Here is a 27,588-nt window from a genome sequence, read left to right on the forward strand (position 1 = left end):
GGTTCCGCTGCCTGCCTCACAAGCGCAAGGACCCGAGTTCAATCCCTGGTACCAAAAAAAAAAGACACAGAACTGACAGTCTAGAAATGGGCCTTCTGATTTTCAACAAGGGTGTAAATACCATTCATGGGGGAAAGAATTGTCTTTTCAACAAATGGTGCTCGGAGAAGTAGATATCAACATGCAAAAACAGAAATTGGACACCCTGCCACAAATCATACACAAAAATTAACTCAAAATGGATCACAGCTTTAACCACTACACTGATGAGGCTAGGGACACAGTTGCAAGGGAAATCTCCTAGACTCCATGAAGGGATCATTGAGCCTACTTGGGGAATTTACTACTTTTAAAGTTTGCCTAGAGGGAAATAACAGAATCTTGAAGGCAGAGAAAGGCTCAGGACACACACACACACACACACACACACACACACTTCCTGAGTATTGCATCACCTGCCTCAGATACACTGAAGCAGAAGCCCAATCTGCAGCTCCAGTGGACCCCTCAGCCTGACTGCCTGTCACTGGATTAGAGCTCCAAACAACTGTTACTGTATGAGGGCTCTCAGCTGAAGAAAAAGCACCTAAATTTGCCTTAGGGTCTCCATGGTACGCTCATGCCTGCCAGTCTGGACAGCTTGCCCCTAAAGTCCTCTCACTGTTCAGAGGCTTGTGGTCATCTATGCCACAGCTGAAAAACACCTCTAGGTAAAGAAAACAGCTTCCACTTCTGAGGGTGATTTTAATACTCTGTTTCCTCAGGGGATGTTTAACCTTACCACAATTTCTTTTCAGAAAGTTAGTGCCTGAAAGTTGTGTGAGGTTCAACTTCCTTCTGCTACTAAAATGATAAAAATTAGTAATTACTGTAGTAAGTAAAAATATATGAAATAAAATAATTTCACAGGTCTTCCAATATCCTATAGATAGTTCAGCTGGGTTACTTTATTATGCATCCAATTCCTGATGGCCATGAGCTGCTATTTGAACACCAGCTTGGTCTCTGGGAGAAAAGGGGGTAAAGGGTGAAGCCCCAGGGTCTCTCCACATGCATACACACCACAAATCAGGCAGGTGGGAAAGTGGAAATGGCTAGGGATTGTCCTTCTGCTTTATAGGTCTAGAACTATTACCAAAAGAAGCTGGGATATTTTGAAAGCACTTTTTTTTTTTTTTTGGTACCGGGGACCGAACTTGGGACCTTGCACTTTCGAGGAAGGTGGCAGAACCACTGAGCTAAATCCCCAGCCCCTTGAGGTAATAATTTTGACAGCAACTCAGCAAGACCCCAAGTAACCTTTTTTGAGCAGCTCCTACCTTGACCATCAGTGTCTAAATAGTGGTATACACCCACCAGAAAAGTTTTAATAAAGAGCAGCCACTGTTTGCGCCAGACAAAGGCAAAGACACACAGAATTCACACTCCACAATGAAAATATTTATTCAAATATGCCAGAACCCTAGGGTCCCACAGCTATGTCACACTACACTGTGGTAACCACTCCATTCTCCTTCCAGAATACACATTGGGAATTCAGACTTGGGAGAGAATACCATGTAACCACCTCTGGCATATTATACTTTAACAGCTCCCATTAACTTTTTTTAAAAATCAACTTCAAGTCAACACTAAGTCACAGATAACACTGGAAGGGGAAATACTCCCATTTTCTCAGAAAGACGTTGAACAGTTAACACAACAGCAAGACTAGCTTCAAAAGTAACTGGCATATAGGATGCACATTATAAAAAACAAACAAGGGCCAGGGATTTAGCTCAGTGGCTCTGCTGCCTGCCTCGCAAGCGCAAGGTCCCGAGTTTGATCCCCAGTACCAAAAAAAATAAATAAAAAATAAAAAACAAACCTTTAAACATTTCACAAATACATCCAAGATGCCTGTTCCCCTAAATACCTGTGAAGGATGCCACTGCTGAAGGGACTTGCCTAACTTTGAATGTGCTCCTCATGTGATCAGGGAACTAACCATCCATTACATGAGCCAAGAAGGAGTCTACTACGTCCAGGTGTTAAAAGTGAGGTCACTTCTACATTTTTTTTTTTTTTTTGCCATGCTGGAGATAGAAGCCAGTGGCTCACGCATGCTAGGTGTACTCTACATTCAGCTATACTCTCTGCCTTTTTTGAGACAGTCTTGCTGATTTGCCCAGGCTGGCCTCAAACTTTCGAGGCCCCTACTTTAGCCTTTCAAGTAGCTGGGATTACAGGTATGCACCATCACAACCCAGCTGAAGGACTTTATAGCACTGTGGCCTCTCCACAGCTCAGGGGCCCCTAGGGGAAGCATGCAGTCTCCAGGAGCCTTTTCTGAGGGTGGCTGGTTTCTCCAGAGGCCGTGCTCCTAAGTCTCTGAAGGCAAAGAAGGGCAGCTTCAGTAGCCTTGCTTCTTCTTCGGGAAGAAACTGTACTTTGTAGGGTTGAACTCTTCCCAGATGCGCTCAAACTCCTCCAGAAACAACCGCACATACTCCGCATCCTCCATGATAAGCACATTCTCTCTGTTGTTCTGGATGGCCTGTGTGGTCCAATTGAGGGAACCAGTAATGAGCACTTTCTTGTCCACAATGGCAAACTTGTGGTGCATGTAGCCCAGGTCCTGGTCATGCCGCACCTGAATACCTGCGGGGCCAAGGCAGATTTTCACTAGCCTGCCATGCATGGCATCCACCCATTCTCAGGAGTTCTGATGCTGCTGTTTCTGGTCAGCAGGACAACCAGCTGCCTCAGGGTCATCCAGGATGGCATATGCCACAAGGCCAGCCAGCCAAGGAGGAGCAGGTGTCCTGATGGATGTACAGAAGAGACCATAGGCAACACCACCCTGGACACCAGTCACTTCATCCCAGGCATCAGCCCAACCCAAGCCAGCCCCACACCAGGTCTGAGGTCTAAACCAACCAGGATGGTACTTCAGGGCACACTCTAGGCCAGGCATGCCTAGCAGAGCCACTCTCAATTTTCCATGCCCATCCTTCCTCTGTCAGAAGGGACAAGCTTAGGACAGACAGGCTTAGGTGGAAGTTAACACCTGGCTACTCACTTCGACCAAAACATCCAACGGTGGCTCTGGTATTCTGAAAAGGAAGCAGAAGAGCTCTCTTGCCTTCTACCACAGTGCCCACTTCCGCCCCAAACATCACTCCCAGAGGTAGAGACCCAGTCTTCAGGATGCCACCTGGTGCCAGCATCCTCTGCCCACATACGGCAGAGACCATTAGAAACGGACCTAAGAGGGCTGGGGATGTAGCTCAGTGGCACCGTGCCATCCTGCCAAGGGCAAGGTCCTGAGTTTGATTCCTGGTACAGAAAGACAGAAGGAAAGAAAGGGAGGGAGGGACCTAAGAGAATTTACCAACAGATTTTATGAAACAAAAACACAGAATATGGAAGTTAAACTGAGATGGACAAAGAGCAACTTTGGAAGGTCTGTATGTCCCATGGAGAGAGTATTTGTGTCACATACTACACATTACTCCTTCCTGTGAAATTCAAATTCAACTGTACAGCCCATGTCATCCTTTCCAGCCCTGTCTTGGAAAGTAGTGACTTCCTTATCACTGAAGATTCTATCCAACAACACTTTTCCTTGAACCCTGAGACTAATCTACCAGCAAATCCTGTCAGTTCTACCTTCAAAACAGATCTGAACTCTGACCCTCTTGGAGGGCCTCAATCTCGGCCAGCTCCTACTTGGCCTGGCTCCATCCTCTGCCACCCACTTCCTGCCCCTCAGGCTTCGTAGGTCACTCCAGCCTCAGGACGCTGGGCTCCCGCCTGTCCACTACGATCACTACTTCCCACCTTGAGCCACAGAAGGCCTCTTACTATTCCTTTGTGATATTCATCTGTGACTGAGGGCATTTGTCCTTTCATCCTTCCAGAGCCTCACTAGGTTGTTAAGGTCATGGCCTCTGGGCAGCGGTCCTGGCCATCCATTACCTCTATACCCAAGTCTTCCAAATTCTTCTTGGTTCCTCGAATATTCATGACTCAGTGGGCTTCCCCACGGCGACTTGACCAGGGTCACTACTGTGTCTCCAACACACAGACTTCACCCTGGCACACAAGACAGAATGCATTTGCTGACTGGAGAAGGAACCCACGCCATCTGCAGCCCACTCACCTGCCTTGCGCAGCAGGCCTATCTGTGAGCCGTTGAGCGCCATGTAGTCGCAGTCGGTGACGACGCGCACACGCACCCCGCGCTGGTGCAGCAGCCGCACGGCTCGCCCCAGCTGCGGGTTGGAGAAGGCAAAGAGGCAGAGCTCCAGGCTGACTCGGGCGGCCAGTAGGGCTCGCAGCAGGCGGCTCAGGGAGCTCTCAGAGTGCGGGAGGCTGCACAGGCAATCCACACTGGGCCCAGCTGGTGCCGCGCCCGGGGGCTGAAGCAGAGCCTCTGTGCAGGTCACCTGCGAGGGGAAGAATAGCACATCACGCCGTGGCCGCCGCTGCCGCCTGACCTGTAGCCGGCTCAGGAGCCAGGGCAGCGCCTCCAGGGTCAGTGCAAGGCCCGTGACCACGGAGGCCACTACCCGCCAGCTCAACCGCCTCATGGTTCCACCACGTTAAAAAAAAAAAAAAAAAAAAAAAAAAAAATCCTCCCTGCAAGGCACTGCGCCTGCGCAGCCAGCAGAGTACTGGTCAAGTCCCACCACGTGCCTGGCTTGGCAGGGCCACATGCCTGGCCACGCCCACCCCGTCACGTGCCTGCCTGGCCACGCCTTGTGCCTGGCTACGCCCCCAGCTGTCTGCTGTACCTCAGCCAGTGGACCTGGTACAGTGTCCCGCCCCTTCCAGGCGCCTGGCAACAGGCCTCGCCCCCGCCTCACCTCCAGGGCAGCGCCTAGCTCTGACGTCACTCTAGTCATCCACCCAGGCCAACCTGCGTCTCCCAGTGCATCCGGTTTTCCCCGTTCTAGGAACGCGGAGCTTCTCCAGGTGTCTCAGGGCGCACTTGTGTGGTGTTTAGGGCGGAGAGAGTAACTGGCTAAGGTGGGAGGAGGTTCTGGGCGCTCAGCTGGACTCCCACTCCCACGTAATGTCCCAGGTGGCTTGAAAGTTTCCGATTTGCTCTCCCCCCCCCCCCATTAACTTTATTGGTACATTTTAGGTATAAAATACAGTTACATTCATCATTAGGATCTTGTACCTTTACATGAATATCTTGGTTCTTATTTTTTTCCCCTTCCCTTGCCCTCCCTTCACCCCCCTCCACCCTTCCCCATTTGCAAAGACCTTGTTTCCATTTTTTTTCCTCTTATATTTTTTCCTTTCCCTTTTTTCCCTTCCCCTACCCCTCCCAATTCCCCTGCTCTTTTAGACGTTTTCTTCCTGTTACACAATATCAGCTATACATTTTTAAAATTACAATATTAAAATCTAGAAGACATTACCACAGATTTTACAGAATTTAAAAGGATATAGAAAGCATATTTCAAAAATCTGTTTTGAAATAAATTTGACAACTTCTAAGAAGTAACTTGGAAGACAAATTAATGAAACTAACTCTGGAGGAAATATAAAATTTGAATAGCACCTATTAAAAAAAGTATATTCCTAGCTTGAAAACCTACCTATATGACAACAGCAGGCTCATAAACATTTTAACTGATAAATTATATCAAACAAAGCAGAAAAAAGGAACACTTCTCCCCTCATTTTAGGAACTCAACATTGTGCTAATCCTAAAACTGGATAAAGATAATAGAAGAAAAAAGTATGAACATAGATAGAAATTTGTTTAACAAAACAAACTATTGGAAGTCAGATCTGGCAGGATATAGAAAGTGGTTTTGTTATAGGGATGGCAGTGTTGGTTCAGCATTGGAAGATCCACCCCCAAAAGTCATCATTTAAACAGAGGAAAGGAAACAGCCATATGATCCTGTCACTAGTTGGAGAAAGAGTATTGGACTAAATTCTACAGCTGTTGATGGTAAAAGCTATCAGGAGCCTAGAAGTTGAACAGAAACTTCTCAACAGATTAAAGACATGTACTCCATACTTGCAGCAAGAACACCTTATATAAATGGAGAAGATACAATGCTTTCTCCTTAAGGTGGGGAACAAGGGCAAATATGCTTACTCTTTATCTGTCCATTAAACTTTGAAACCTAGTCCCCACCAAAATAGTCTGGCAATAAAATGACACAACTAGGATAGGATTGGCACAGCAGAAGCAAAATCTTTCTATGTAGATGAAATGATCATCTACAGAGAAAATACTAAGAAATCTCTAGGAGCCCCTAGAACTTGTACTTGAATTTAACAGGATTAGAAAACACAAGGTATATATAAAAATTCAGGTCTATGTATATTTGCTATAAATGAAGAATTGGAAATTTGAAATTTAAAAGTTATGTAGAAGTACAAAGGACCTAGAAAAGTTAAAAAAACAAACAGTGTTGGAAGACGTTTAGTACCTAATTTTAAGACTTCTTCTAAAACTACAGTAATCAAGGCAGTGTTGGTGTAAGGAAAGACATATAGATCATTGGAATAAAACAGAGAATCTAGAAATAGAACCACACATATATGGTCCACTGAGTTTTGAAAGATTATTTAACATTAGCATTTTATAGAATATAAACTCAATTCAAGAGCCAAGGAAGAGATAGTGTTTTCAGCAAACGGCACTAGAACACTTGGTATCTGTATATAAAAAATTAACCTCAACCCTTTTTTTCATACATGAAAATAACTTGAAGGGATCTATGAACCGAAATAAGAAAGCCTAAAAGTATAAAACTTTAAGAAGAAATTATAAGGGAAAATATTTATGAATTCAGGGTAGGCAAGAACTACCTAGGATACAAAAAACATGATGTATAAAAGAAAAAATTGATAAATGAGATTCCATCAAAATTTAGAACTTTAAATGACATCATTAAAATGAAAAGTAGTCTTTAAACAGACCATATTTACAATGCATATAACCTATGATCAGAATATAGAAAGAATTCTTAGAGCTCATTAATAGACAACCCAATTAAAAAGTAGACATAAGAAGATGATAAATAGCCAGTATAGCACAAGGAATGGTGTGCAACTCTAGAATCAGAAAAATACTAATCAGTACTATAATAAGATTGAATTATACACTCATTAGGGAGATGAAGTTGAAAGTTTTAAAAAGCCTTATCATGACTTTTTCTTTTCGTTGGATTCTCCCCCTTTGTGTTTAATTTGTCATGCCCAATGGATTCATTCTGCTGGCTTTCCTGGGGTTGTGATCCTCATTGTCTTTTCCTAGGGTATTGTCTAAAATTTTTCGGAGTGCCAGTTTGGTATTCATGAAGTTCCTGAGGTGCTCTTTGTCATGAAAGTATCTTATTTCTCCATCAATTTTGAAAGATAGTTTTGCAGGGTACATCAATCTGGGTTGGAGGCTGTTTTCCTTTAGGGCTTGAAATACATCACTCCAAGCTCTTCTTGCCTTAAGGATTTGCATTGAGAAGTCTGCTGTAATTCTGCTGGGCTTTCCTTTGTATGTGATTTGTTTCTTTTCTCTCACTGCTTGTAGAATTTTGTTCTTCAGTTGGATTTCTGGAATCCTAACTGTTATATGCCTATGTGTAGATTTTTTTTGATTAAGGCTAGCTGGAGTCCTATGTGCCTCACTTATCTGTATGTCAAGTTCTTTTCCCCTGCTTGGGAAGTTTTCTGCCATCACTTCTGTGAACAGTTTTTTTTATGTCATCTGCACTCTCTCCTCTTTCTTCATTGACTCCAATCAGTCTTAGGTTATTCTTCTTTGCATCGTCTAGCAGCTGCTGGATTGATTTCTCGTGTTCCCTTACAATTTTAAAGAAATTTTTCTTTTCCTCCTCACTAACTGCAATCTTATCTTCTATATGTGAAATTCTATCCTCACATTGGTTCATTCTGCTGTGCAGACTTTCAGTGGAATTTTTAATCTCTTGGAAATCTGTTTGTGTCTGTTTTATGGGTTCCATTTGTTTCTTATGTTGGGATTCCATCATGTTCCTCAGATCCTCTATTTTTTTATGTGTCCTCTCTAGATTTATTAATCATGTCTTGCACCATGAGCAAAATCTTTGCTGTTATCTGAGTAATTATTTCTGATTTCATTTTTCCCAGATCCTCTTTTGTTGCCAGTTCAGAGAGTCCAGGTGGTTGAATATCAGATTGTTCCATCTCGTTTCCCTTTGGGGTTGCTGTAGGTGATCTGGAAGTCTGTTTTTGAGGCTTGTTTATGTGTTTTCTCATTTTGACGGGGGCAGTGGGGGGAGTGCTTCTGGAACCCACTCGGCTCACCTTCTCTGCCCTAGGAGCTTGGGATGGCAGCAGGGGAGCTTCCTTCCGGGTGCTGGGACTGGCTCAGTTTCTCTGCCCTAGGAGCCTTGGATGGCAGTGGGGGAGCTTCCTTCCAGGTGCTGGGACCAGCTGAGCTTCTCTGCCCTGGGAGCCTGGGATGGAGGCTGGGAGCTACCTTCCGAGCATGGGGACTGGCTGAGCTTCTCTGCCCTAGGAGCCTGGGATGGAGGTGGGGAGCTTCCTTCCTAGTTCTGGGACCAGCTGAGCTTCTCTGCCCTAGCAGCCTGGGATGGCAGTGGGGGAGCTTCCTTCCGGGTGCTGGGGCCGGCTCACCTTCTTTGCCCTAGGAGCCTGGGATGGAGGTGGGGAGCTTCCTTCCAGGTTCCCAGACTTGCTCTTCATAGAGAAGGAAAAGCAGGAGAGCCCAGTCATGATTTCTTCTGTTTCTTTGTTCCTGATTCCTACTCAAGGATTTGTCCAGCTAAATGGGGTTTCTCTGATCTCACTGGAAATGACAGCTTCTCATCAAGCACCTTCTTGGGACCAGCTGAAGGTCATGATGAGGCCTGTGTGGGGGCAGAACCTGGAAGGGGAGGAAGACACTGACAGACCTGTGAACCTGGAAGTTGGAGACCAGAGGAAATGCTCAGTATCTCCAGGCTGGGGTGGCCACCTGCAGTGCACTCCTGTAGGTCCTGAGAGCCCGAGCTCTCTTTTCAGGACAAGACGTCAGGGAGACACAGGAAAGACAGGAGTGATCTGTGTACCCCTTGGAGATTCCACGGGGACTTACGTATAAATATGTGTAAGCATGTGCACTGTGACCTACATGTATGACCTGCCTCTATCCTTTGAGAAGACTCTGAAGCGAATACCTTGTCAGAGACCATGAGAATACCTAGGCCAGAGCCTGCTTTTGAATACCTCTAAAAGAGAAGCCAGTGCCTGCTGAAGGACTAGGGCCTGGCAGGAATATGAAGGGTGCAGGAGGCAGAAATGAATGCAATTGAGACAAGGAATACAATACAAAGAATCAACAAATCGAAGAGTTGGTTCTTTGAAAGATTAACTAAAACTGACAAACCTTTAGCCAACCTTATCAAAAAAAGGGAAGAAAAGACTCAAATCCATGCAGTTAGGAAGGAAAAGGATGAAATCACAACAGATCCTGCAGACATCCAGAAGATCATCAATTCGTACTTTGAGAACCTGTATTCTAATAAGATGGAAAACACAGAAGAAATGTATAGATTCCGAGATATACACAAATTACCAAAGCTGAATCAAGAAGATATAAAATTTCTAAATAAACCAATATCAGTCAATGAAATTGAAGATGTAATTAAAAACCTACCAACAGCCAGGGATTTAGCTCATTGGTTCTGATGCCTGCCTCCCAAGCACAAGGTCTGGAGTTCGATCCCTGGTACAAAAAAAAAGACAAAAACCTACCAACAAAGAAAGGCCCAGGGCCTGATGGATTCACTGCTGAATACTACAAGAAATTTAGAGAAGATCTAATGCTGTTACTCTTCAAACTCTTTAATGAAATTGAAAGGGAAGCAATACTCCCAAACTCTTTCCTGGAAGCAACCCTTAACCTTATAACAAAACCAAAGAAGGACCCAACTAAAAAAGTTGGCCAATCTCCACAAAAATCCCCAGTGAGATACTAGCAAACAGAATGCAGCAAATCATCAAGATTATACACCCTGACCAGTAGGATTCACCCCAGGGGTGCAGGGATGGTTCAACATACACAAATCAATAAATGTAATATACCATATTCACAGAGCCAAGGGCAAAAACTGCATTATCATCTCAATAGATGCAGAAAAGGCATTTGACAAAGTCCAACACCCATTCATGATTAAAAGAAAAAAAACCTAGCGAAAATTGGAATAGATGGTCTATCTCAACCTGATAAAAGCCATCTATGACAAACCAACAACCAACATCCTGCTAAATGGTCAAAAACTGAAAGCTTTCAATCTAAAACCAGAAACAATACAAGGATGTCAATTATCACTATTCATATTTAATGTATTTCTGGAAACAGAGCAATTAGACAAGAGAAAGAAATACAGGGAATAAGGATAGGAAAGGAAGAAGTTAAGTTGTCATTATTTGCAGATGACATGACAGTCTACATAGAAGACCCCAAAAATTCCACCAAAAGTTATCTAGATTTAATAACCAAATTCAGTAGTGTAGCTGGACACAAAGTCAACACTCAAAAAATCAATAGCATTCCTGTACACAAATAACAAACTCACTGAGAGAGAGATTAGGGAAACCACACCTTTCACAATAGCATCCAAAAAAATAAAATACCTAGGAATCAATCTAATGAAGGAAGTAAAAGACCTTTACATTGAAAACTACAGTACTCTGAAAAAGAATATAGTAGAGGATTTCAGAAAATGGAAAGATATTCCTTGTTCTTGGGTAGGAAGAGCCAATATAGTGAAAATGGTCATACTTCCAAAACTGTGATACTGATTTATCAAAATACCAATAGTATACCTCACAGAATTAGAGAAAACAATCCTGAAATTCATTTGGAACCAGAAGAGACCTAGAATAGCAAAAGCAATTCTGAGCAACAAAGGCAAGACAGTAGACATCACAATCCCTGACTAGAAAATATACTACAAAGCTACAGTGATAAAACCAGCATGGTACTGAAAAAACAAAACAGTCCTGAGGATCAACAGAACAGACTAGAAGATGCAGAAATAACTCCAAACACCCTCAGCTCTCTTATCTTTGACAAAGGAGCCAAACACTTTCACTGGAAGAAAGATAGCCTCTTTAATAAATGGTCCTGGAAAAACTAACTTTCTACATGCCAAAGATTAAAACTAGACCCATATCTTTCACCATGCACTAACCTAAAATCAAAATGGATCAAAGATCTAAAGATTAAAACAGAAACACTAAATCTGGTGGAAGATAAATAAGTACAACTCTTGAAGACATTGATGTAGGCAAAGACTTTATGAACAAAACTCTGATCATACAGGAAATATAACAATCAAAGACTGAGATCTCCTCTTACTAAAAAGATTTTGCACAGCAAAACAAACCACCAACAGAGTGAAGAGACAACCACAGTATGGGGAAAAAAAATTTTGCCAGCTGTTCCTCAGACGAAAGAATAATATCTACAAGATAGGGCCAGGGATTTGGCTCAATGGTTACACTGCCTGCCTTGCAAGCACAAGGACCCAAGTTCAATCCCTGGTACAAAAAAAAAAAAATATATATATATACACACACACACACACACACACACATATATACGTATATATACGTATACATATGTACACATATATACGTATATATATGTATACATATATACGTGTATATATGTATATATACACACATATATGTATATATACACATACATATATATACATATATATACATATATATGTATGTGTATATATACATATATATACATATATATGCATATATATGTATGTGTATATATACATATATATACATATATATGTATGTATATATATAAAGAACTCAAAAATTCAGACCCCTCAAATTTAAGGACCGAATCCAAAAATGGGCATCTGAAATGAATAGACATTTCTCAGACAAAGAAGTAGAAATGGCAAATAAATATATGAAAAAAATGTTCAACATCACTGGTCATTCAAGAGATGCAAATTAAAACAACCCTGAGATTCCACCTCACTCCAGAAAGAATGGCTGTTATCAAGAAATCAACCAGTAACAAATGCTGGCGGAGCTGTGGAGCTCCCCCTGTTGGTGGGAGTGTAGACTGGTGTAACCACTGTGGAAATCAGTGTGGAGATTCCTCAAAAAACTAAAACTAGAGGTTCCATTAGACCCAGCTATTCCCCTGCAGGGTATCTTTCCCAAAGAATTAAAAGCATCATAACACAATGATATATGCACATCCATGTTTATAATGGCACAGTTTGTAATGGCTAAATCTGGGAAACAGCCAAAATGCCCATCAACTGATATCAATGGATAAAGATAATGGTTTTTTTATACAATGGAGTACTACTCTGCCATAAAGAAGGATGAGCTTCAGACATTTATAGCTAAATGGATGGACCTTGAGACCATACTCTTAAGGGAAATAAATCGGACACACTGTTTAAAGACCACATTGTTTCTCAGGTGTGAGAAACCGAAAGTGGAAATACAGAATAAAATGTATAACAGATATTGGGAAATGGGAAATGGGAAGAAAATACTCAATGGGAAGGGGAACATGGGAGAGGGAGGGAGAAAGGAAGGAAGGAACAAGAAAAAGGTGAAAACAGAAGGAGAAATGGAAACAAAGCTTATGTACATAGGGAGGGCAGGGGTGTAAGGGCGGAATAGGATAAAATAAAACTTATTTTTAAAATAGAAAATACATTTTAAAATGTTCAACATCTCTGCTCATTAACAAAATTCAATCTTACTCCAGAAACAATGACTTTCATCAAGAAATCAGATAACATACTGATGAGGCTGGGGCTGGGGGCTTCTTCATTCTGAGTGGGAATGTAAACTAGTACAACCATATAGAAATCAGTACGATCAGGCATGGTAGTACACATCTATAATCCTAGCACTCAGGAGGCTGAGGCAGGGTCATGAATTTGAGGCCAGGCTGGGCTACATAGTTCAGGGCCAGCCTGAACTACAAAGGGAGACCCTGCCACAAAAAAACAAAAACCAAAAATAACAACAAAAGTGAGACCTTGTCTCAAAAAAATAAAAAAAGACATCAGTGTGGAGATTCCTCAAAAATCTAGAAGTAGAAATTCTATTTGACCCAGCTATTTCCCTTCTAAGTATCTTCCCAAAAAGTTAAAGTCATCGTATTACAGTGATACATCCACATCCGTGTTTACACAGCAAAATTCACGATATCTAAGTGTTGGAAGCAGCCTGTATATCCATCAACAGGTGACTGGATAAAGAAAATGAGGTGTATAGACACACTGGAAGGCCACTCCTACATATAGAAGGATAAACTTGAGTCATTTGTAGGAAAATGGATGCACCTTGAGACCCTATGTTTAGGTGAAATAAACCAGATACACAGGCTTAAATATAGCTTAGTTTATCTTATATGAGAAACCCAAAATATACATGAAAAGCTATATACAATATAATAGACAATAGGGAAAAAAGAGATGGAGAGAGAGGGAAGGCAGTTAGGGGAAAATGCAGATGGGAGGGAAAGGAGAGGAAGTGGGCATAAAAGAATTGAGAAGTTATGTGCGTGGACCAACTCCTCAAGAGGAAGGTCATGATCACGTACTGCAAAGATGCACTAACAAAAACAAAAACAAAAACAAAAAATAAGCAAAAAAAAAAAAAGAAGAAGCAGTTCATGTGCACAGCAGTAAGAAGAGTGGCAATTAGTCCAGAACCTAAGGACAAGAATCACACAGTGGCCCCTGCTGTAGGCGCCATTGGTGAGAAGCTGTAGTACCACGCTGGCCTTGGTACAGTGCTCAAAACCACCCCAGCGAAGAGGGAACCATGTGCTCCTATTTGCTGAGCACAGCCCTGGATCAGGCTCCTGGTGCCAGGGTCATTGCATTTGTCAGGAGCACTATGTGTTTACACATGCAGTGTGTTCAGTGCTGTGGCACATAAGGTGTATCTATTCACATGAAGTTTAATTGAGCAAAGTTTCTAGGAAGATTCATGAATTTTTCAGGAAAAGTTAAAAGGGGACCAGGTGGGAAAACTCTCACTGTGCCCCAGAGGTCAGCCCTGAACATTGACCCTGGATGGCCCCTCCATTGATCCCAACCCTCTCTGTTTTGCTCGATTTCTTTGGGTCAAAAGGAGCTGGGGGGAAGAGAAGGAAGCTTTTTCTTGCATATCGAGCAATGAGACAGAACTATCCTTCTTCCCCAGGCCCACACACTGTCTCTTCCCAAACAAACGAAACGAAACACAGACCATGTAAGTATATTTCAAGACAGTGTAAACATTTATACCATAAAATTTATTCCATAAAATTATGTGGACTTTGAGTAATGTGTGACAGGGAGTGAGGGAACAGCAAGGGTCCAGGAAAACTAAAATTAAGACTCCTTGGAAAGAGACCAACTAACATAATAACATAACATTAATTAATAAAAATATAACGTGTGCAATATAGTAACTATGGATAAAATTAAAAAGCAAAAACTGGTGACTAAAACTAACGCTGACCTATATGACAACGGCACAGACATTAACACTTTTACCCCATCCACCCGTGACAATGAATGAATGTCAGTCTCCCCACTGTGGAGATGATGAAACTGAGGCACCAAGAAACAAAGTGCTGGTCAGAGCCGGGAGGGCGCTGCCACTAGGGCCCTGGGCTGGGGAGCCTATGCTCCCTAGGCGGCTCCAGGGGACCCAGGTGCAGGCACCAGAAATGCCAGCTGCGCGGGGCCATTACGGTCGCCGGGCGCCACCTGCTGGCTCCCTGGGTTTTGTAGCTTCTTGAGCTCTGGGGAGAGAAGGGACATGGTAAGTGTTCACTGGCACAAACTGTGGCTTTTCATTCCCTCAGGACTTCTCTGTGCTCAGAAGCCCTAAAATCAGACTGGGCCTTTTCTGGAGGGAGGAAAATGCCCCAGTATTTTTCCTGCACCTCACTCGTTTTTCTGTGTTCGCTGAGATCTTCCTCAAAAACATCAAAGATCAGATCTCAGCTACCTCACTGCATGGTGTGTGCTGTGCTCCGCCTAGAGATCTGGCTGTGGACACCTGCGCTCAAACTCACTCTGCTCACCTAAGCTCTCTCAAGGCTACTGCACATTTTATGAAGAACAGCAGGAGATCCCTCTCCTCACCATGTTCCTCCCAACCCTCTAGTGCAAGCTTTACCCTAAATCTAGATGTCTATCATTTTTCTTGGTTATTGAGATGGGAAGTTTGGGGGATTAAGTAAATGCAACAGTCTGACTCTTCAGTCATCCACAATCCAGAGTTTCAACATCATTGTGGATTCCAAATTGCTCACTGTCAGTAATAACTTCACTTTCTCTGGTTTGAAACAGTTCCCTTGAAGTAGCAATACTGAACTGACCCTGTTCTCATGAGTGAATGAGTCCTAAACAGGACCTGGTCAGTCCAGGAGTCTGAGAGAGAGGTGGGGACAAGAGCAGAGCAGGATCCCCGCCCCCACTGCTGCCTCCACCTCAGTCGGGGTCAGCAGAGGCCACAGTTGGACCTTCAAGACCCTGGCTGGCATTGGCTTGAGCAGGACTAAGGGCACGCCTGGAGATGCAGCTCTCGTTCCTCACAAATACCATGACTTCTACCCACTCTTCTGGAAATATCATCCCCTCCATTGCCCTGTGTGCAGCAGGTGTCATGAGGGGACGTCACATCCCACATGGGCCCTGCCACCTCCAACCCCTGCTGGGATGTCTCACCTGAACCCTCTGCAGCAGATGTGGTCTTTCAAAGAACAACCCCAGCAAGAGCAGCAACAACAACAGCCGCACCCAGAACAACAGCCTCCAACTTCGGAAGCCCCAGGCCTTCCCTGGAAGCAGGCTTGTTATACACAGGGCATCTGGAGCCTCAGGCTCCTCCTCCTCCTCTGGCTCCTGACCCAACCCAGGTCAGAACCCTGCAGGGCCACCCAGACTCATCACAGGGCACATGGTGAGTGCTGTGCTTCCCGCCGTGTTCCACCTGGCAGCTGAACCTCTGCTCCTGTCCTTGGGGAACCCTGGTGACCACCCGGTCTGGTACGTTCCATTCCCATTAAGCACCAAACCTTTAGACTGCTGGGTGTCTACGCTCAAGGACTCCCCATCCTGAAGCCAGATCACAGGATATTCGGGGCTATTCTGGGGATAGAAGCCAGAAGCCCTGCAGGTCAGGTTGACAGTCCCCTCTGAGGCCTCACTGCAGGTCACAGTCTCAGCTGGGGACACTGGAGAAGAGAGTGCAGAGCCATGCATCATGTGTCCATGCCTCCTGCTTCCCCATAGAGGCACAGGGAACAGGGCTGGTCCTCCTACTTCTGTTGACTCCGGCTGAAAGCCTTACTAACTCCAGACCCCAGTCTGTTCTCACACTAAATCTGACAACAGGAGGATGGGCTCGGGCTGGTGGCTTTGTGTTCCTGCTTGTACGAGATGCTGAGGTGGGCTGTGGCCCAGGAGGGACCTCTCCAATTCAGACAGGTGACAGCAGGTGGGGCAAACCTAGCACTGAGGGTCTCACTCTGCCCTGCCATGCTCAGGCTGCTTCCTGGTTATGGCCCTGGACTGTTAACTTCCTGAATTACCTGCCTGTCTTCCTCCAGGATGTCTAAAAGGACAGGCGACTCCAAAGTTCATGCACTCAGACATGCCTGCTCTCTGAGGCACAGAGGGGGTGTCCCCCAGAGAAGCTCCAAGGAAGGGATGGCCAGTACTTTCTCTGAACTTGAAGCCAATGGAGGATTTCACAAATCTCCGGACTTGTCCACAAACCTCTCCGCACACATGGGCCCAGTGAGCCCTTCTTCCAGTAGCATCCAGGTCCCGGTACCTGACTTCCACAGGCACAGTCTGAGCCAGGGATTCGGGCACTGTCAAGCTGCAGGTCTCTGAGTAAGAGGAGTGGATGAGTTCCCCATCATAGTGCCAATCCCAGAAGGCCCTCATGTGGTTGTCCTCTAGCAGCTCACATCCCCAAGTCTCCTGGACGGAATGGGGTCCTACCCCAAACCAGCAGTCATTCTCCATCTCCTTGCCTCTGCCTTCCCTGCCCAAGTCAGAAACTGCAGCCCTGAGGGGCCCTCCCTGAATCCTCCATGTCCCCCATGCCGGCTGAACAAACCATAGACCCCATCTCTTCTCCCCTGCCCAACCAAACACAGTGAAAAAAATTCCTGCTCATTCTCCCAGCACTCCTGGGAAAGGCCTTGCCTCACCCTGGCTCCACCCACACTCACCTACTCTGTGCTCTGGAGGGGTCTGATGCTGGGAGCACTGTGCACTATGGCCAGGCCTAACTCATGAGGCGGGGCCCACGTGGAACAAGGAACATGCCTCTTGTTCCCTTCCTCCCATGGACTAGGCAGGGCCCCTCGGGAGGAGAACAGGCAACAAGAGGGTGTGGTGGAGAGGACTATCTTCCTTCCTACCCATCTGCCAAAGAAACCTCAAGCATTATCTCCTGCAGACCCTAGTCATTCTCCCTATTCCAATCAGGCATCCCCTTTCAGTTTCCTTATCTACACCATAAATAAAGGTGGTGAGGATGCAGGCCAAGCTTTTTGTCTCATCAGGACAAACAGTTTCCACCTGGCCTCAGCTATGTAAACTTCACTGTCCTCTTTGTCTTTTTTGTCTTATTCTTTAAGTTTCTTAATCTCTCACCTTCATTTCTCACTCTGTAAACTCTTCTGCCACACAGGTTGTGGCATTTCATATTGGCTAGGATCACAATGAGGCTCTTAACTCTGCCAAGTACTGGATATCTCAGCTCCCAAGTCGGCTTCACCCTGCAGCTGCTCCAGCTTTGCTATGTTGTTCTCATAAGATAGGATGGGTTGATCCTCCAAATGACACTCAGCAAAGGCACTCAGGAGCACAAACCCATCTTGGGTCTTCACTGTGATTGTTTTTTTTTTTTTTTTTTGGTACCAGGAATTGAACTTGAGTCCTTGCACTTGCGCAGCAAGCAGAGAAAATACTGAGCTAAATCCCCGGCTCCAAAATTAATTTTGTGGGGTTTTGGGGCGGGGGGGGGGTCTTCACTGTGAAGGTACAGCAGAGACTGTGGGGCCCTGGGGAAGAGGAAATAGCTACGCAGCAATGCTCCCCCAGGGGTCCTGCTGCCCTGCCCTTCCTGAGGTTGCAGAGCACATGGACAGAAAAATAAGGAAGATTTGCAATGCCAGGCAAATAGCACAGGAGAGAGAAATGAGGTGGGAATGAAGGCATGAAGGGGGGGCATGCAGCCTGGCTGGCATGCAGGCTGGGACAGGACAGGGCACAGGCTCCCTAAGACACAGGTGGGAAGTCAAGGGAGAAGCTGGCCTGCAGGGGACAGGGAAGAGAGCTGGATGGCAGGGCCTGCCAGAGGGCAGGGAGGGCACAGGAGGGGCTGAGGGTGAGGCAGGGCAAGGCAGAGGGAGACTGACACCTCAGTGCGGCTTCTTGTGGTCAAGGTGGGGAGGGGGAGGTCATAGCCCCAAAGGACTTTAGAGTGGAATTTGTCTCCCAGAGGGACGTGAAGGTGTGGGCTAAGTACTAAGTAGAAGAGTCAGTCAGGCAAGGTGACAAATGGATCTCATTCCAAGTACTCAGGAGGTTGAGACAAGAAAATAAAAAATTTAAGGCAAATAAAGAACGAGAAACTAGAGAGATTTATAGCTAAATGTAGGCACATGGAGGCCATACTCTTAAGTGAAATAGGACAAACGTGTAAATACCAAATAGTTTCACTGGTGTGAAAAACTAAAAGTGTAAATAGGACTGAAATGTATAATTGATAATTGAAATAGGAAGAAAAGGTCTAAAGGAGCAGGGGAAGTGGGAGGGGTAGGGGAAAGGAAAGAAGAGAAAAGAAAAAATATGAGGAAAGGAAAAATTGGAAACAAAGTCTTTGTAAATAGGGAAGGGTGGAGGGGTTGAAGGGAGGGCAGGGGAATGGGGAAAAAATAAGAACCAAGAAACATCATGTAAAGGTACAAGATCCCAATGATGAATGCAACTGTATTGTATACCTAAAATGTAACAATAAACTTAATAAAAAAAATTTAAGACAAGCTCAAGATAAAAATTAGAAACTTCCAGGAAAATGGCAGAGTGGTAAATAACAACAAATCAACCTTTCCAAGATTCGGAATCCAGACGCTGGAAAATAACAACTTGGGGAAGAAAAGGAGAGAAGTGGATCCCTAGGACCCAGGAAGAATGTGAGAGGGAAAGTTGGAGCCCACAGAGAAAGTAAAGAGACCACAGTGCAGAAAAAGGAAGAGGCAATCTGCACCTTTTCCCCAGCTCCCAGTTAACTATGTGAGAGAGGAGGATTGAATCTACAGAGAGGGTGAGGGTGGGTGACTTCAGAGGCTTCCAGGGAGAAATGCACCAGTGGAAGAGAGCAGTGAATGCTGTGTGCTACAACAGCTGCTGAGTGACTCCACTCCAAGCGACTGCAGTGTTCCCTAGAAAGTGCTTGGCCAGACACCGTGCTAGGGATGGGGCAACTGAAATGAGGACTCAGAACAGCAATAGGTTGGCTTTATCTCCGGGCTGCCAGTGTGGAAATCCCACAGTGACTGGGTGAGGGACAACTGCGGAGAAAGTCCAGGTTCAGGAAGCCAAGGTCAGGCTGTCAAGAAAAGACCCAGAGTATTGTAGGCTGAACAATTCAGGCCTTAACCCCACAACCAGAGGCCAGGATCAGCCTGAACTTCTGTGGAGTTGAAAGCACCAGAAATGGCACCCCACCCTAACCCTACTGCAGGCTTAGTGAGATTATCCAGCATGGATATGAGCTCTGTCTGCCTCCTTTGACTACCAGTGACAGTAGAGACAACCCTAAATTGAACACTACCACAAAACTGTGGACCCCAGAAGATAACCCCAGTCCTGAAATCACCGAGAAATCTTTCTTTTTCACCTGCTTTCTTGTTGTTGGTTTTTCATGAGTGTGAGCATTGTTTAAAAAAAAAATTGAAGAGGAAAGATCTTGGGACAGACTCAAAAGCCAGCTATGCCTAGAAGACATCTCTGAAAAGTAGTGGGTTGGGGGGAGGGGTTGTTTTTGTTCTTGTTTTCTTTGGGGTTTTTTGAAACAGGGTCTTGCTAAGTAATTCAGGCTGGCCTTGAACTATGTAGTCCAGGGTGACCTCAAATTCACGGCAATCCTCCTGCCTCAGCCTCCTGAGTGCTGTGATTACAGGTATGCGCCACCATGCCCAGCATAGTCATTTCCTAAAAAGGTCTCAATACAAGCAGTAAAACTTCCTACCAAAATAATTTACAAGACAACTCAAGAAAACTCAGAAAACAAATTTTTTAAATAGAAAATAAAAAAAACAAACACGGAAGTAGGATGCAACCCCAAACCAACAGCTCAGCCCAGTCAAATCCAGAAGGCATTGAGGCGGAAGAAATCAAAGGCCAGAGGCCAGAGCCGCCCCCTCGAAGCAGGGCTGCTGCCCAGGCTGCAAGACTTCGGCCCCAGAGGCCAAAGCCCCGCCTCCCAGGCTGTTTCCAAAGCTGCTGGGGGCGGTCGGCTGAGGAGGAGCAGAGGAGCAGGGCCCAGGGCAGATCCCAAGTGAAGCCACTCCGTCAAATTTGGCAGTGGCCATTGCCGCTGCAGGGCCAAGGGCTCCTGCTGCTGCTCCTGCGCGCAGCCAGAGGTGGGGAACAGGACGAAGACTGAGACTGACACTTCCGTCGCCCGCCACTTATGTGGGCCCCTAACCAGCTCCAGAGCCACGCGATTAATAGAAAGTAAAAAAGCAGCCCTTAGCTGCTCCTCCCCTTCCTGCTTCTGTGAGAAACAACACACCCCCACCCCGCTCCACCAGCCTAGCGCCCCATCCCTGAAGCCAGCGAATGCGATTGCTTTAGTGCTGGGATACGGTGAAAAGCAGAGCAAGCCGAATCCAGGAAGCAGCTCTCCGGCCCCTGGGTGACATCGGTCGGCTCCCTCTCCTGGGAGCGGTGCGCGGGCTGCAGGGGCAAGATCGCAGACCGCTTTCTGCTCTCTGCCAGGGACAGCTAGCGGCACAGCGGATGCCTCAAGTGCCCCTGCTGCCAGGCATCACATCCTGTGACACCAAGAGCTTCAGGATCCTTTGCAGAAACGACTGCATTATGTTATTTGGGAATAGCGGTGCTTGCAGTGCTTGCAGACAGTGGGTTCCTGTGAGCCAGTTCGTCCTGCGGGCGCAAGGTAATGTATATCATCTTCAGAGTTTCACGTGCTCTACTTGCTGGAATCACCTGGTCCGGGAGGATCCCTTTCACTACATAAATGGCAGTTTATTCTGTGAACATGATAGACCTACAGCTTTCATCAATGGCCATTTTAATTCACTTCAGAGCAACCCACTACTACCAGACCAGAAGTCTGCTAAAAGGTCAGAGTAATGCAGAATGCACACCTTCATCTCAGATTTTGTTCACCGCAAGTGGACCCCATGTGTCTTCAGTAGGCAGGTCAGCTTTGTAGCTAGCACCAGTGCCAGCTCCATGCCATTGCACCTTTTTTAATCTTGACTGCCCTTCCCGAGTTTATTGGTGTACTAAAATGACTGAATATGAACATTAAGGACTCCATGAACGTGGGCTAATGGGAGACCGGAGAGAAAATGAAAAAAGATCCACCAGAGGACATCTTTGGGAGGGAGGGATTTTAGGGGGGAGAAATGATTAATGAAGCTAATTAAAAGAAGCATTCAAATCTGCTTTCTAACCTCATTAACAATTAGCAGGGCACTGGCCAGAGTTTGTACCTGTGCTTTAAGTTAACAACATTCTATTTGTTCTTTGTATATTTAAGTGTTGTATGGAAATGTGTTTCATTCTAAACTGAACATGAGATAAAGGAAAGAGAAGTGGCTTCTGTGATATTCTGTCACAGACACTTTTATTGTATCTCTGTAAAATATAATGTATGTGTGCATGTATGTTTTTTGTCCTAATATTGCTACTCCCAAAGATTAAGCAAAGATTAAGAAAGAAAAAAGAAAAAAAAATCAGGTTCTTAGCAACTACTATGTAGAAATTTCTCCCTACTTCTAATTTGCTGAATGAAGAAAAAAGTCTTTTATTTGTGATATTTTCAGAGACATTTGCTCTAGTATGGTGTATTTAAATAATAAAAACTTAAAAGAGGGCCGGGAATTTAGCTCAGTGGTTTCGCCACCTGCTACACAGGTGCAGGGACCCAAGTTCGATCCCTGGTACCAAAAAAAAAATAGCAAGTGACCATGAAAAATCAATCCAACATATGCTAGATAATGCAAAGAATAACTAAGATTGATTGGAATCAATGAAACATCAGAAGACAACACAAAGTACATAAAAACCCATTCACAGAAATAATAGCAGAAAACTTTCCAAGCATGGAAAAAGAATTTGACCTGCAGATAAATGAGGCATATAGAAATCCAATTAGCTATGATCAGAAAAAAATTATTGCCACAGGCTGAGCCTGAAGATGGACCTTCGTCTCTTCCCTGCTCCCTTTCTCCTCCCCACTCCCTTTCTCATCCATAGAGAGTCAAACTCATGTAGTAGACCCTGGATGGCACAGCCCCAGGAGACAGTTACCCTTCCCTGTTTCCTTCCTGCCATGCCCCATGCTGAAACAATCACACTATGTTGTGCGTCCTAGGCCACATAACACTATTTGCCCTGCCTTCTCTGTCTGTTTGCCTACCACTATAAATAGAGAGTGCATGGTGCTCCAGGCAGCCATTAGCTCCTGACAAGCTATGGTTCCACCCGGTCCCAGCTATCAAGAATAATCTTGGTCAGGCCAGGGATTTAGCTCAGTGGTTTCGCTGCCTGCTGCGCAAGCTCAAGGACCCAAGTTCGATCCCTGGTACCAAAAAAAAGAATAATCTTGGTCTCTTCATCATCTTTTCTTCATTTCCCCGTTGCTCTCCCTGGCTTCAGACCCTACAATTTGTGGTCGAGGGAAAGAATGGCTGTCATAAAGAAATCAACCAATAATAATAAATGCTGGTGGGGATGTGGGGAAAAAGGAACCCTTCTTCACTGTTGGAGGGAGTGTAGACTGGTGCAACCAATATGGAAATCAGTATGCAAATTCCTCAAAAAACTAAACCTAGAGGTTCCATCTGACCCAGCTAGTACCCTTCTAGGTATCTTCCCAAAAGAATTAAAAGTATCATACCCGTGAGGAAAGAGGGTGGGGGCTCCTGCCCAAAGCTTCAGAGTGGACCGGCCCCAGGGCCCTGGCCAGCCAGGGTCCCCCAGCTGCAGGAAGGGCAGTGACCTGCGATCCCTAACTTAGCTGACGGCAGGAGAAAGGGACTTAAAAAGGTACCCAGGCCCAGGGAGCTGAGACGAGAGAACGCGCTGCCGAAGCCGGGCTGAGGCCTGGGACCTGTGCTCCTGCGCTTCAGACCTGGGAGGGTCCTTGAGTGTCGTTCAAAGGAGCAGCCTGGGGGGCGATCCTGGGACCGGAGAGCATCAGAAGGACAAAGATGTCCGAAAAGAAAGAGCGAAACTAGGAGAAGCAGCGGGAGGCAGGCAGGAGAGCGGGGTGCCGCGTGGAGACTGGGGTGCAGGATCGGGCCCGGGAAGGGGGCCTGAAAAAGCGGAGCGGAGGCAGTGACCACGGAGCTGTCCCCTCCCGCACCCTACCCAGCCAGTCACTCGGTCCCTCACACTCCCGCGCCAACGGGCTGCAGAGAACCCACTCACCGGCGGCGACACACAGGGATGAGCAGAGTGCAGGAGCAGAACGCAGTGCAGCAGGATCCTTCTGACTGGGCGGGCGCGCAGCGCCCAGGAGGACTAACCCTCCACAGCAAATTTGTGAAGTTGCCACCCGTGCCGCCGTGGCCGATAGTCAGCAGAACAAGCAGCTCTGCCCACAAATCAGATCTTTCCAAGAGAGCCACGTGGTCCCAGCAAAGGGGTAGCAAGGGGACCCGTGTCCAGAAGAGGCCTCCCCAAGGAGGCTCCAGGCCCCTGTGTGCGCCATGCCTCTCAGCAGAGCCATGAGTCGTTCTCCCAGCACAGCCTCCAGACCACAGCCTTGCTGCCCTGTCGCCACTCGTCAGATGGCTAGACCTGTGCAGCAGATCTCTGCCAGCAAGGCCTTAGCAGCTCATCACCTCTCAAAGCGCCCCCACAGCTGAGTGGCTCAGACTTCAAAGTCTCTGAGGCTTTTCAGCCATTGTAATCTCCTCCCACCGTCCCAGTTCGTGCTGTCTCCCGGGTGCCACCAGGTCTCTTTTCTTGTGACCACATCCTGCACATGTCTGAGCCACCCAGGGCAGCACACGAGTCCCTGGAGGCCACATATCACTCCATCACAAACCACACTCCCTTTACATTGAACCTTAGGACACCTGCAGCTCGGCCCATCTGCCCAAGTCCCACAGGTCTAGAGGGCACTGCACACCTCTTCCCCCCACCACTGGCCATCCTCAGATCTCCTCACAGCATCACCATCCTTGGTCTCTTCTAATTAACCCTCTCTCCTGCCTCTCAGGGCTCACTCAGCACCTGCAACCCCCTTTTCAGTGCCACAGTCACTGCGAGGCTTTCATTTACCTTCAGCCCAGAATAGTACAGAGAACTCTTCCTGCACGCTGTGCCATCCCCATGGCACATGGGCCTCACACTGCCCACAGCTGCCCCTTCTGCTGCCCACAAGAAGCCTCTCCTCTCCCTCCAGAGCCCACAGCTGTCACCCACCCCGCCTGACACACTGCCCCCTAACTCCTATTGCCATCTCTCCTGGGCTGCAGTGAAAGCAAACTCCCCTGGCCACCTTAACCCATCTCAACACAATGCCACGGTTAAGCAGTCTCCCTACTGGACATGGTCCATCCATCTGCCTGCCTCTCATCAGACTTCTCTGCATCCATTATGCTAAAAAAAAAACAACTTATCTGTGAGAAAGTGATAGAGCAATACTATACAATAAGAAAGGCCCTCGCCTCCATATTTTTGGGGGGTTTTTTTTGGTACCAGGGATCGAACTTTGCACTTGTGAGGCAGGTGGCACTGAGCTAAATCCCTGGCCCTCCTCGGTTTTTTTTCACAGACTGTTTTGTTCCAGAAATGTAACAGTTTGTGTTGCTGGGCAGCTGCTCCTGCCCAGTGTACCAAAATGTTTTGTTTTTGCACTGTGACCTCTCAAGAATGTTGTTAGCTCTGCCCCCTTGTAAGAATGTTCTGTAACTCCATTCCTCTGCTGCAATGAGCATGCTCACACAGCATGTGTTTCAGGAATATTCTGTAGCTCTGCTTCAGTGGGCATGCTCTCCTACCCTGTAGATCCCAATATAAGAAGGCTCTCATTTCTGGTGAAGCACTCAGAGTTCGGAGTAGGAACTCTCTGAGCCCACCAGTATAATAAAGGTTTTTCTCCCTCTTCGAGTGACCTTCAGATTCTCAAGTCTTCAAATTGAGGTAGCTGCAACATTGAGCTGTAACACTTGGTTATAGCACCGAGCTCTTCTGCTTTGCCACAACAAAAGGAGACCACCCTTCCGTATGGAATTGGTTAACTCAAAACTGGGTTAACTGTGTTTTTAGGCAACTATGGGTTAACTAGGTAATATGCTCTTTGTAGAATGTATCTGACATGTAGAATGTGCCATGACAACTTCTGTAATCTGTCACCAAAGGAGCATAATAGACTCAGAAAGTCCTGCCAGAACTCTTCTCCCCCTTCCACTGCTCTGTTTTGTGTAAACCCTGCTTGCTATATTCCCAGGGAAACTTCAATGGAATTAACCTTCATAGATGTAAAAAGAGGTATATAAAGAAGCAAAAACTTCTATTTGGGACTCTTGAGACTAACAGGCTGCACTCGCTGAGCCACTGGCATTAAAGCCAATTTTTGCTCCTATCTTCATGTTAAGAGTTGTCTGTCCGATGTTCTCACAGTTTCCTGCTTCACCTGAAAGCTTCCTGTGCTGAAACCTTTGCCTCCTCCCCAACACACATCTTGTACTCTTTGGCACATGGATTCGCCATCCTCAAACCTGGCTGCTGAGAGAACCAGCTGGAGACTCCACCACTCCAGCTACCTTGCAACCAGCTCACAGCCCAAACCAACTAGACAGGGAAGCCTAGGGCTTTGGAGCTTCCTCCAGGGCGCCACATGTGGGCCACTGAATTCGGAACCACTGAAGCAGCCCCTGGTGTGCCCCTCCCTAACCTGTCACTTTCTGCAATCCCTGTGGCCCAGACACCACCAGGGTCAGGAACTGTATTCATTCATCTGTCTCAAGTACCTTTTTTTCTTTTTTTCTTTTTTTTTTGTGCCGGAGATCGAACTCAGCACCAAAGCAGGTGGCGGAACCACTGAGCTAAATCCCCAGCTCAAGCGCCTTTTTCAAGGCGAACTCCTTACTAGTGATTCCTGGGTCCCCCAGCTCACACTTCCTGTGAGTCAAAATATCATGCATCACAAAGTTTTGACAATTTCTTACCATTCCATGCATTTTAGTTGTTATTTTGACCGTGATGATTTACCACTGGAGAACGGGGACTCCAGCTGGTTCTGTGATCTCAGAGCCTGTTTTCTGGAGTCAAGGTCACGGGCGGAGGTGGAACCCTGGTCCCTGGCTCTCTAGGTGGCTGTCTCCAGGACGCCTGAGCCTGGGAGAGCTGCTCCAGCAAATTGTCCATAGCCTGTTCCCCAAAACACTCTGTTACTGTAAGAATTCCGTGCTGGGCTTGTCACAGTGCAGTTAGAGGTGACTGCAAGGAGATGCCTCGAGGAGGCTGCAGTTCTGGGGCTCTGCTGTGGGGTCCCTCGACCTAGGCCTGTGCCCCTTCCCCACCATCCTTCCCAGGCCTCGCGCACACAGCCTCTCTCCTCCACCCCATCCCATGCAGCCTTTCTTCTCAGACCCATAAACTGCTCTTCCTCCCTCCGCTCTCTGCCTTGGAACCTCGACTCACAATGACAGGGGCGCCTTTCTCCCGCAGATGTTGGTGCCACTGCTGAGCTGGAGAATCTGAAAGTGCTCCGCGACAATCACACAAACTTGGGGGGGCGGGGCTGCAGCCCGGAAATGCCTGGAAGCGCTGAGGTCCCTTTCACTCCCATCCTGGCCCAAAGACAGCAAAAACTGTTGGTGGACAGAAAAGCAGAACTGCAGGGCTTCAAAGGGCGAGCTGCACCGGGCTTCCGGTCTCCACCGCAAGCAGGGCCACTTGTGGGTGTGGACACGCAGACCTGGCGGGGCCGTGGGGTCCGGGGACTGGAGCGGGACCTGGGATCCTACAGACCTCATTCTCCGTGGGCCGCCTGGGTCCCACGGGATTCTGCTGCTGGAGGACCACCGCGCCTCACCCCTGGAGACCACGAGGAGCCTGGGTCCCCGTCACTCACTTGTCCCGGGGACCCATTCACCGCCTCGACCACCCACAAGGGTGAAGTGGAAAGAGGTGTGGGGGTGTTGGAGAAAGGATAGAACAGAGAGGGAGAAAATGGGGGCTAAAGGATACAGGATAAAATCGGGGGAAATAAAGAATAAAGACGCAAAGACTGAGCAGGAAAGAACGCAAAACGGGGGGCTGCAGCCATGCCCTCTCCTGTCCACCCTAAGCC

General features: G+C 46.5%; 1 protein-coding gene across 2 annotated transcripts; it reads right to left on the minus strand.

Moving 5' to 3' along the window:
* Nucleotides 1–1,418: 1,418 nt before the first annotated feature.
* Nucleotides 1,419–27,130, minus strand: Pld6 (phospholipase D family member 6). Of its 2 annotated transcripts, XM_013067041.3 has the most exons (4): nt 26,937–27,130; nt 26,462–26,663; nt 4,145–4,430; nt 1,419–2,640 (listed from the first exon to the last, which is right to left on the minus strand). In XM_013067041.3, the coding sequence occupies exons 2-4, from the start codon at nt 26,471–26,473 to the stop codon at nt 2,393–2,395; spliced, it is 546 nt and encodes a 181-aa protein (XP_012922495.1). In that variant the 5' UTR covers nt 26,474–26,663; nt 26,937–27,130; the 3' UTR covers nt 1,419–2,392. The 2 variants fall into 2 exon arrangements, with proteins under 2 accessions (XP_012922495.1, XP_004868794.1); XM_004868737.3 differs by lacking the exons at nt 26,462–26,663; nt 26,937–27,130 and having other exon boundaries at nt 4,145–4,612.
* Nucleotides 27,131–27,588: the final 458 nt, after the last annotated feature.

The sequence above is a fragment of the Heterocephalus glaber genome, unplaced genomic scaffold, assembly GCF_053883595.1.
Source record: "Heterocephalus glaber isolate CG9 unplaced genomic scaffold, H.glaber_assembly_v1.0 deba00001813, whole genome shotgun sequence".
Lineage (NCBI taxonomy): Eukaryota > Metazoa > Chordata > Mammalia > Rodentia > Bathyergidae > Heterocephalus > Heterocephalus glaber.

Coding starts and splice junctions, on each gene's coding strand:
- Pld6 (XM_004868737.3), bottom strand. CDS start 4,574: ATGAGGCGGTTGAGCTGGCGGGTAGTGGCCTCCGTGGTCACGGGCCTT. Junction 2,641..4,144: donor AGGCCTGCTGCGCAAGGCAG/GTGAGTGGGCTG, acceptor TTGGCCCCGCAG/GTATTCAGGTGCGGCATGAC.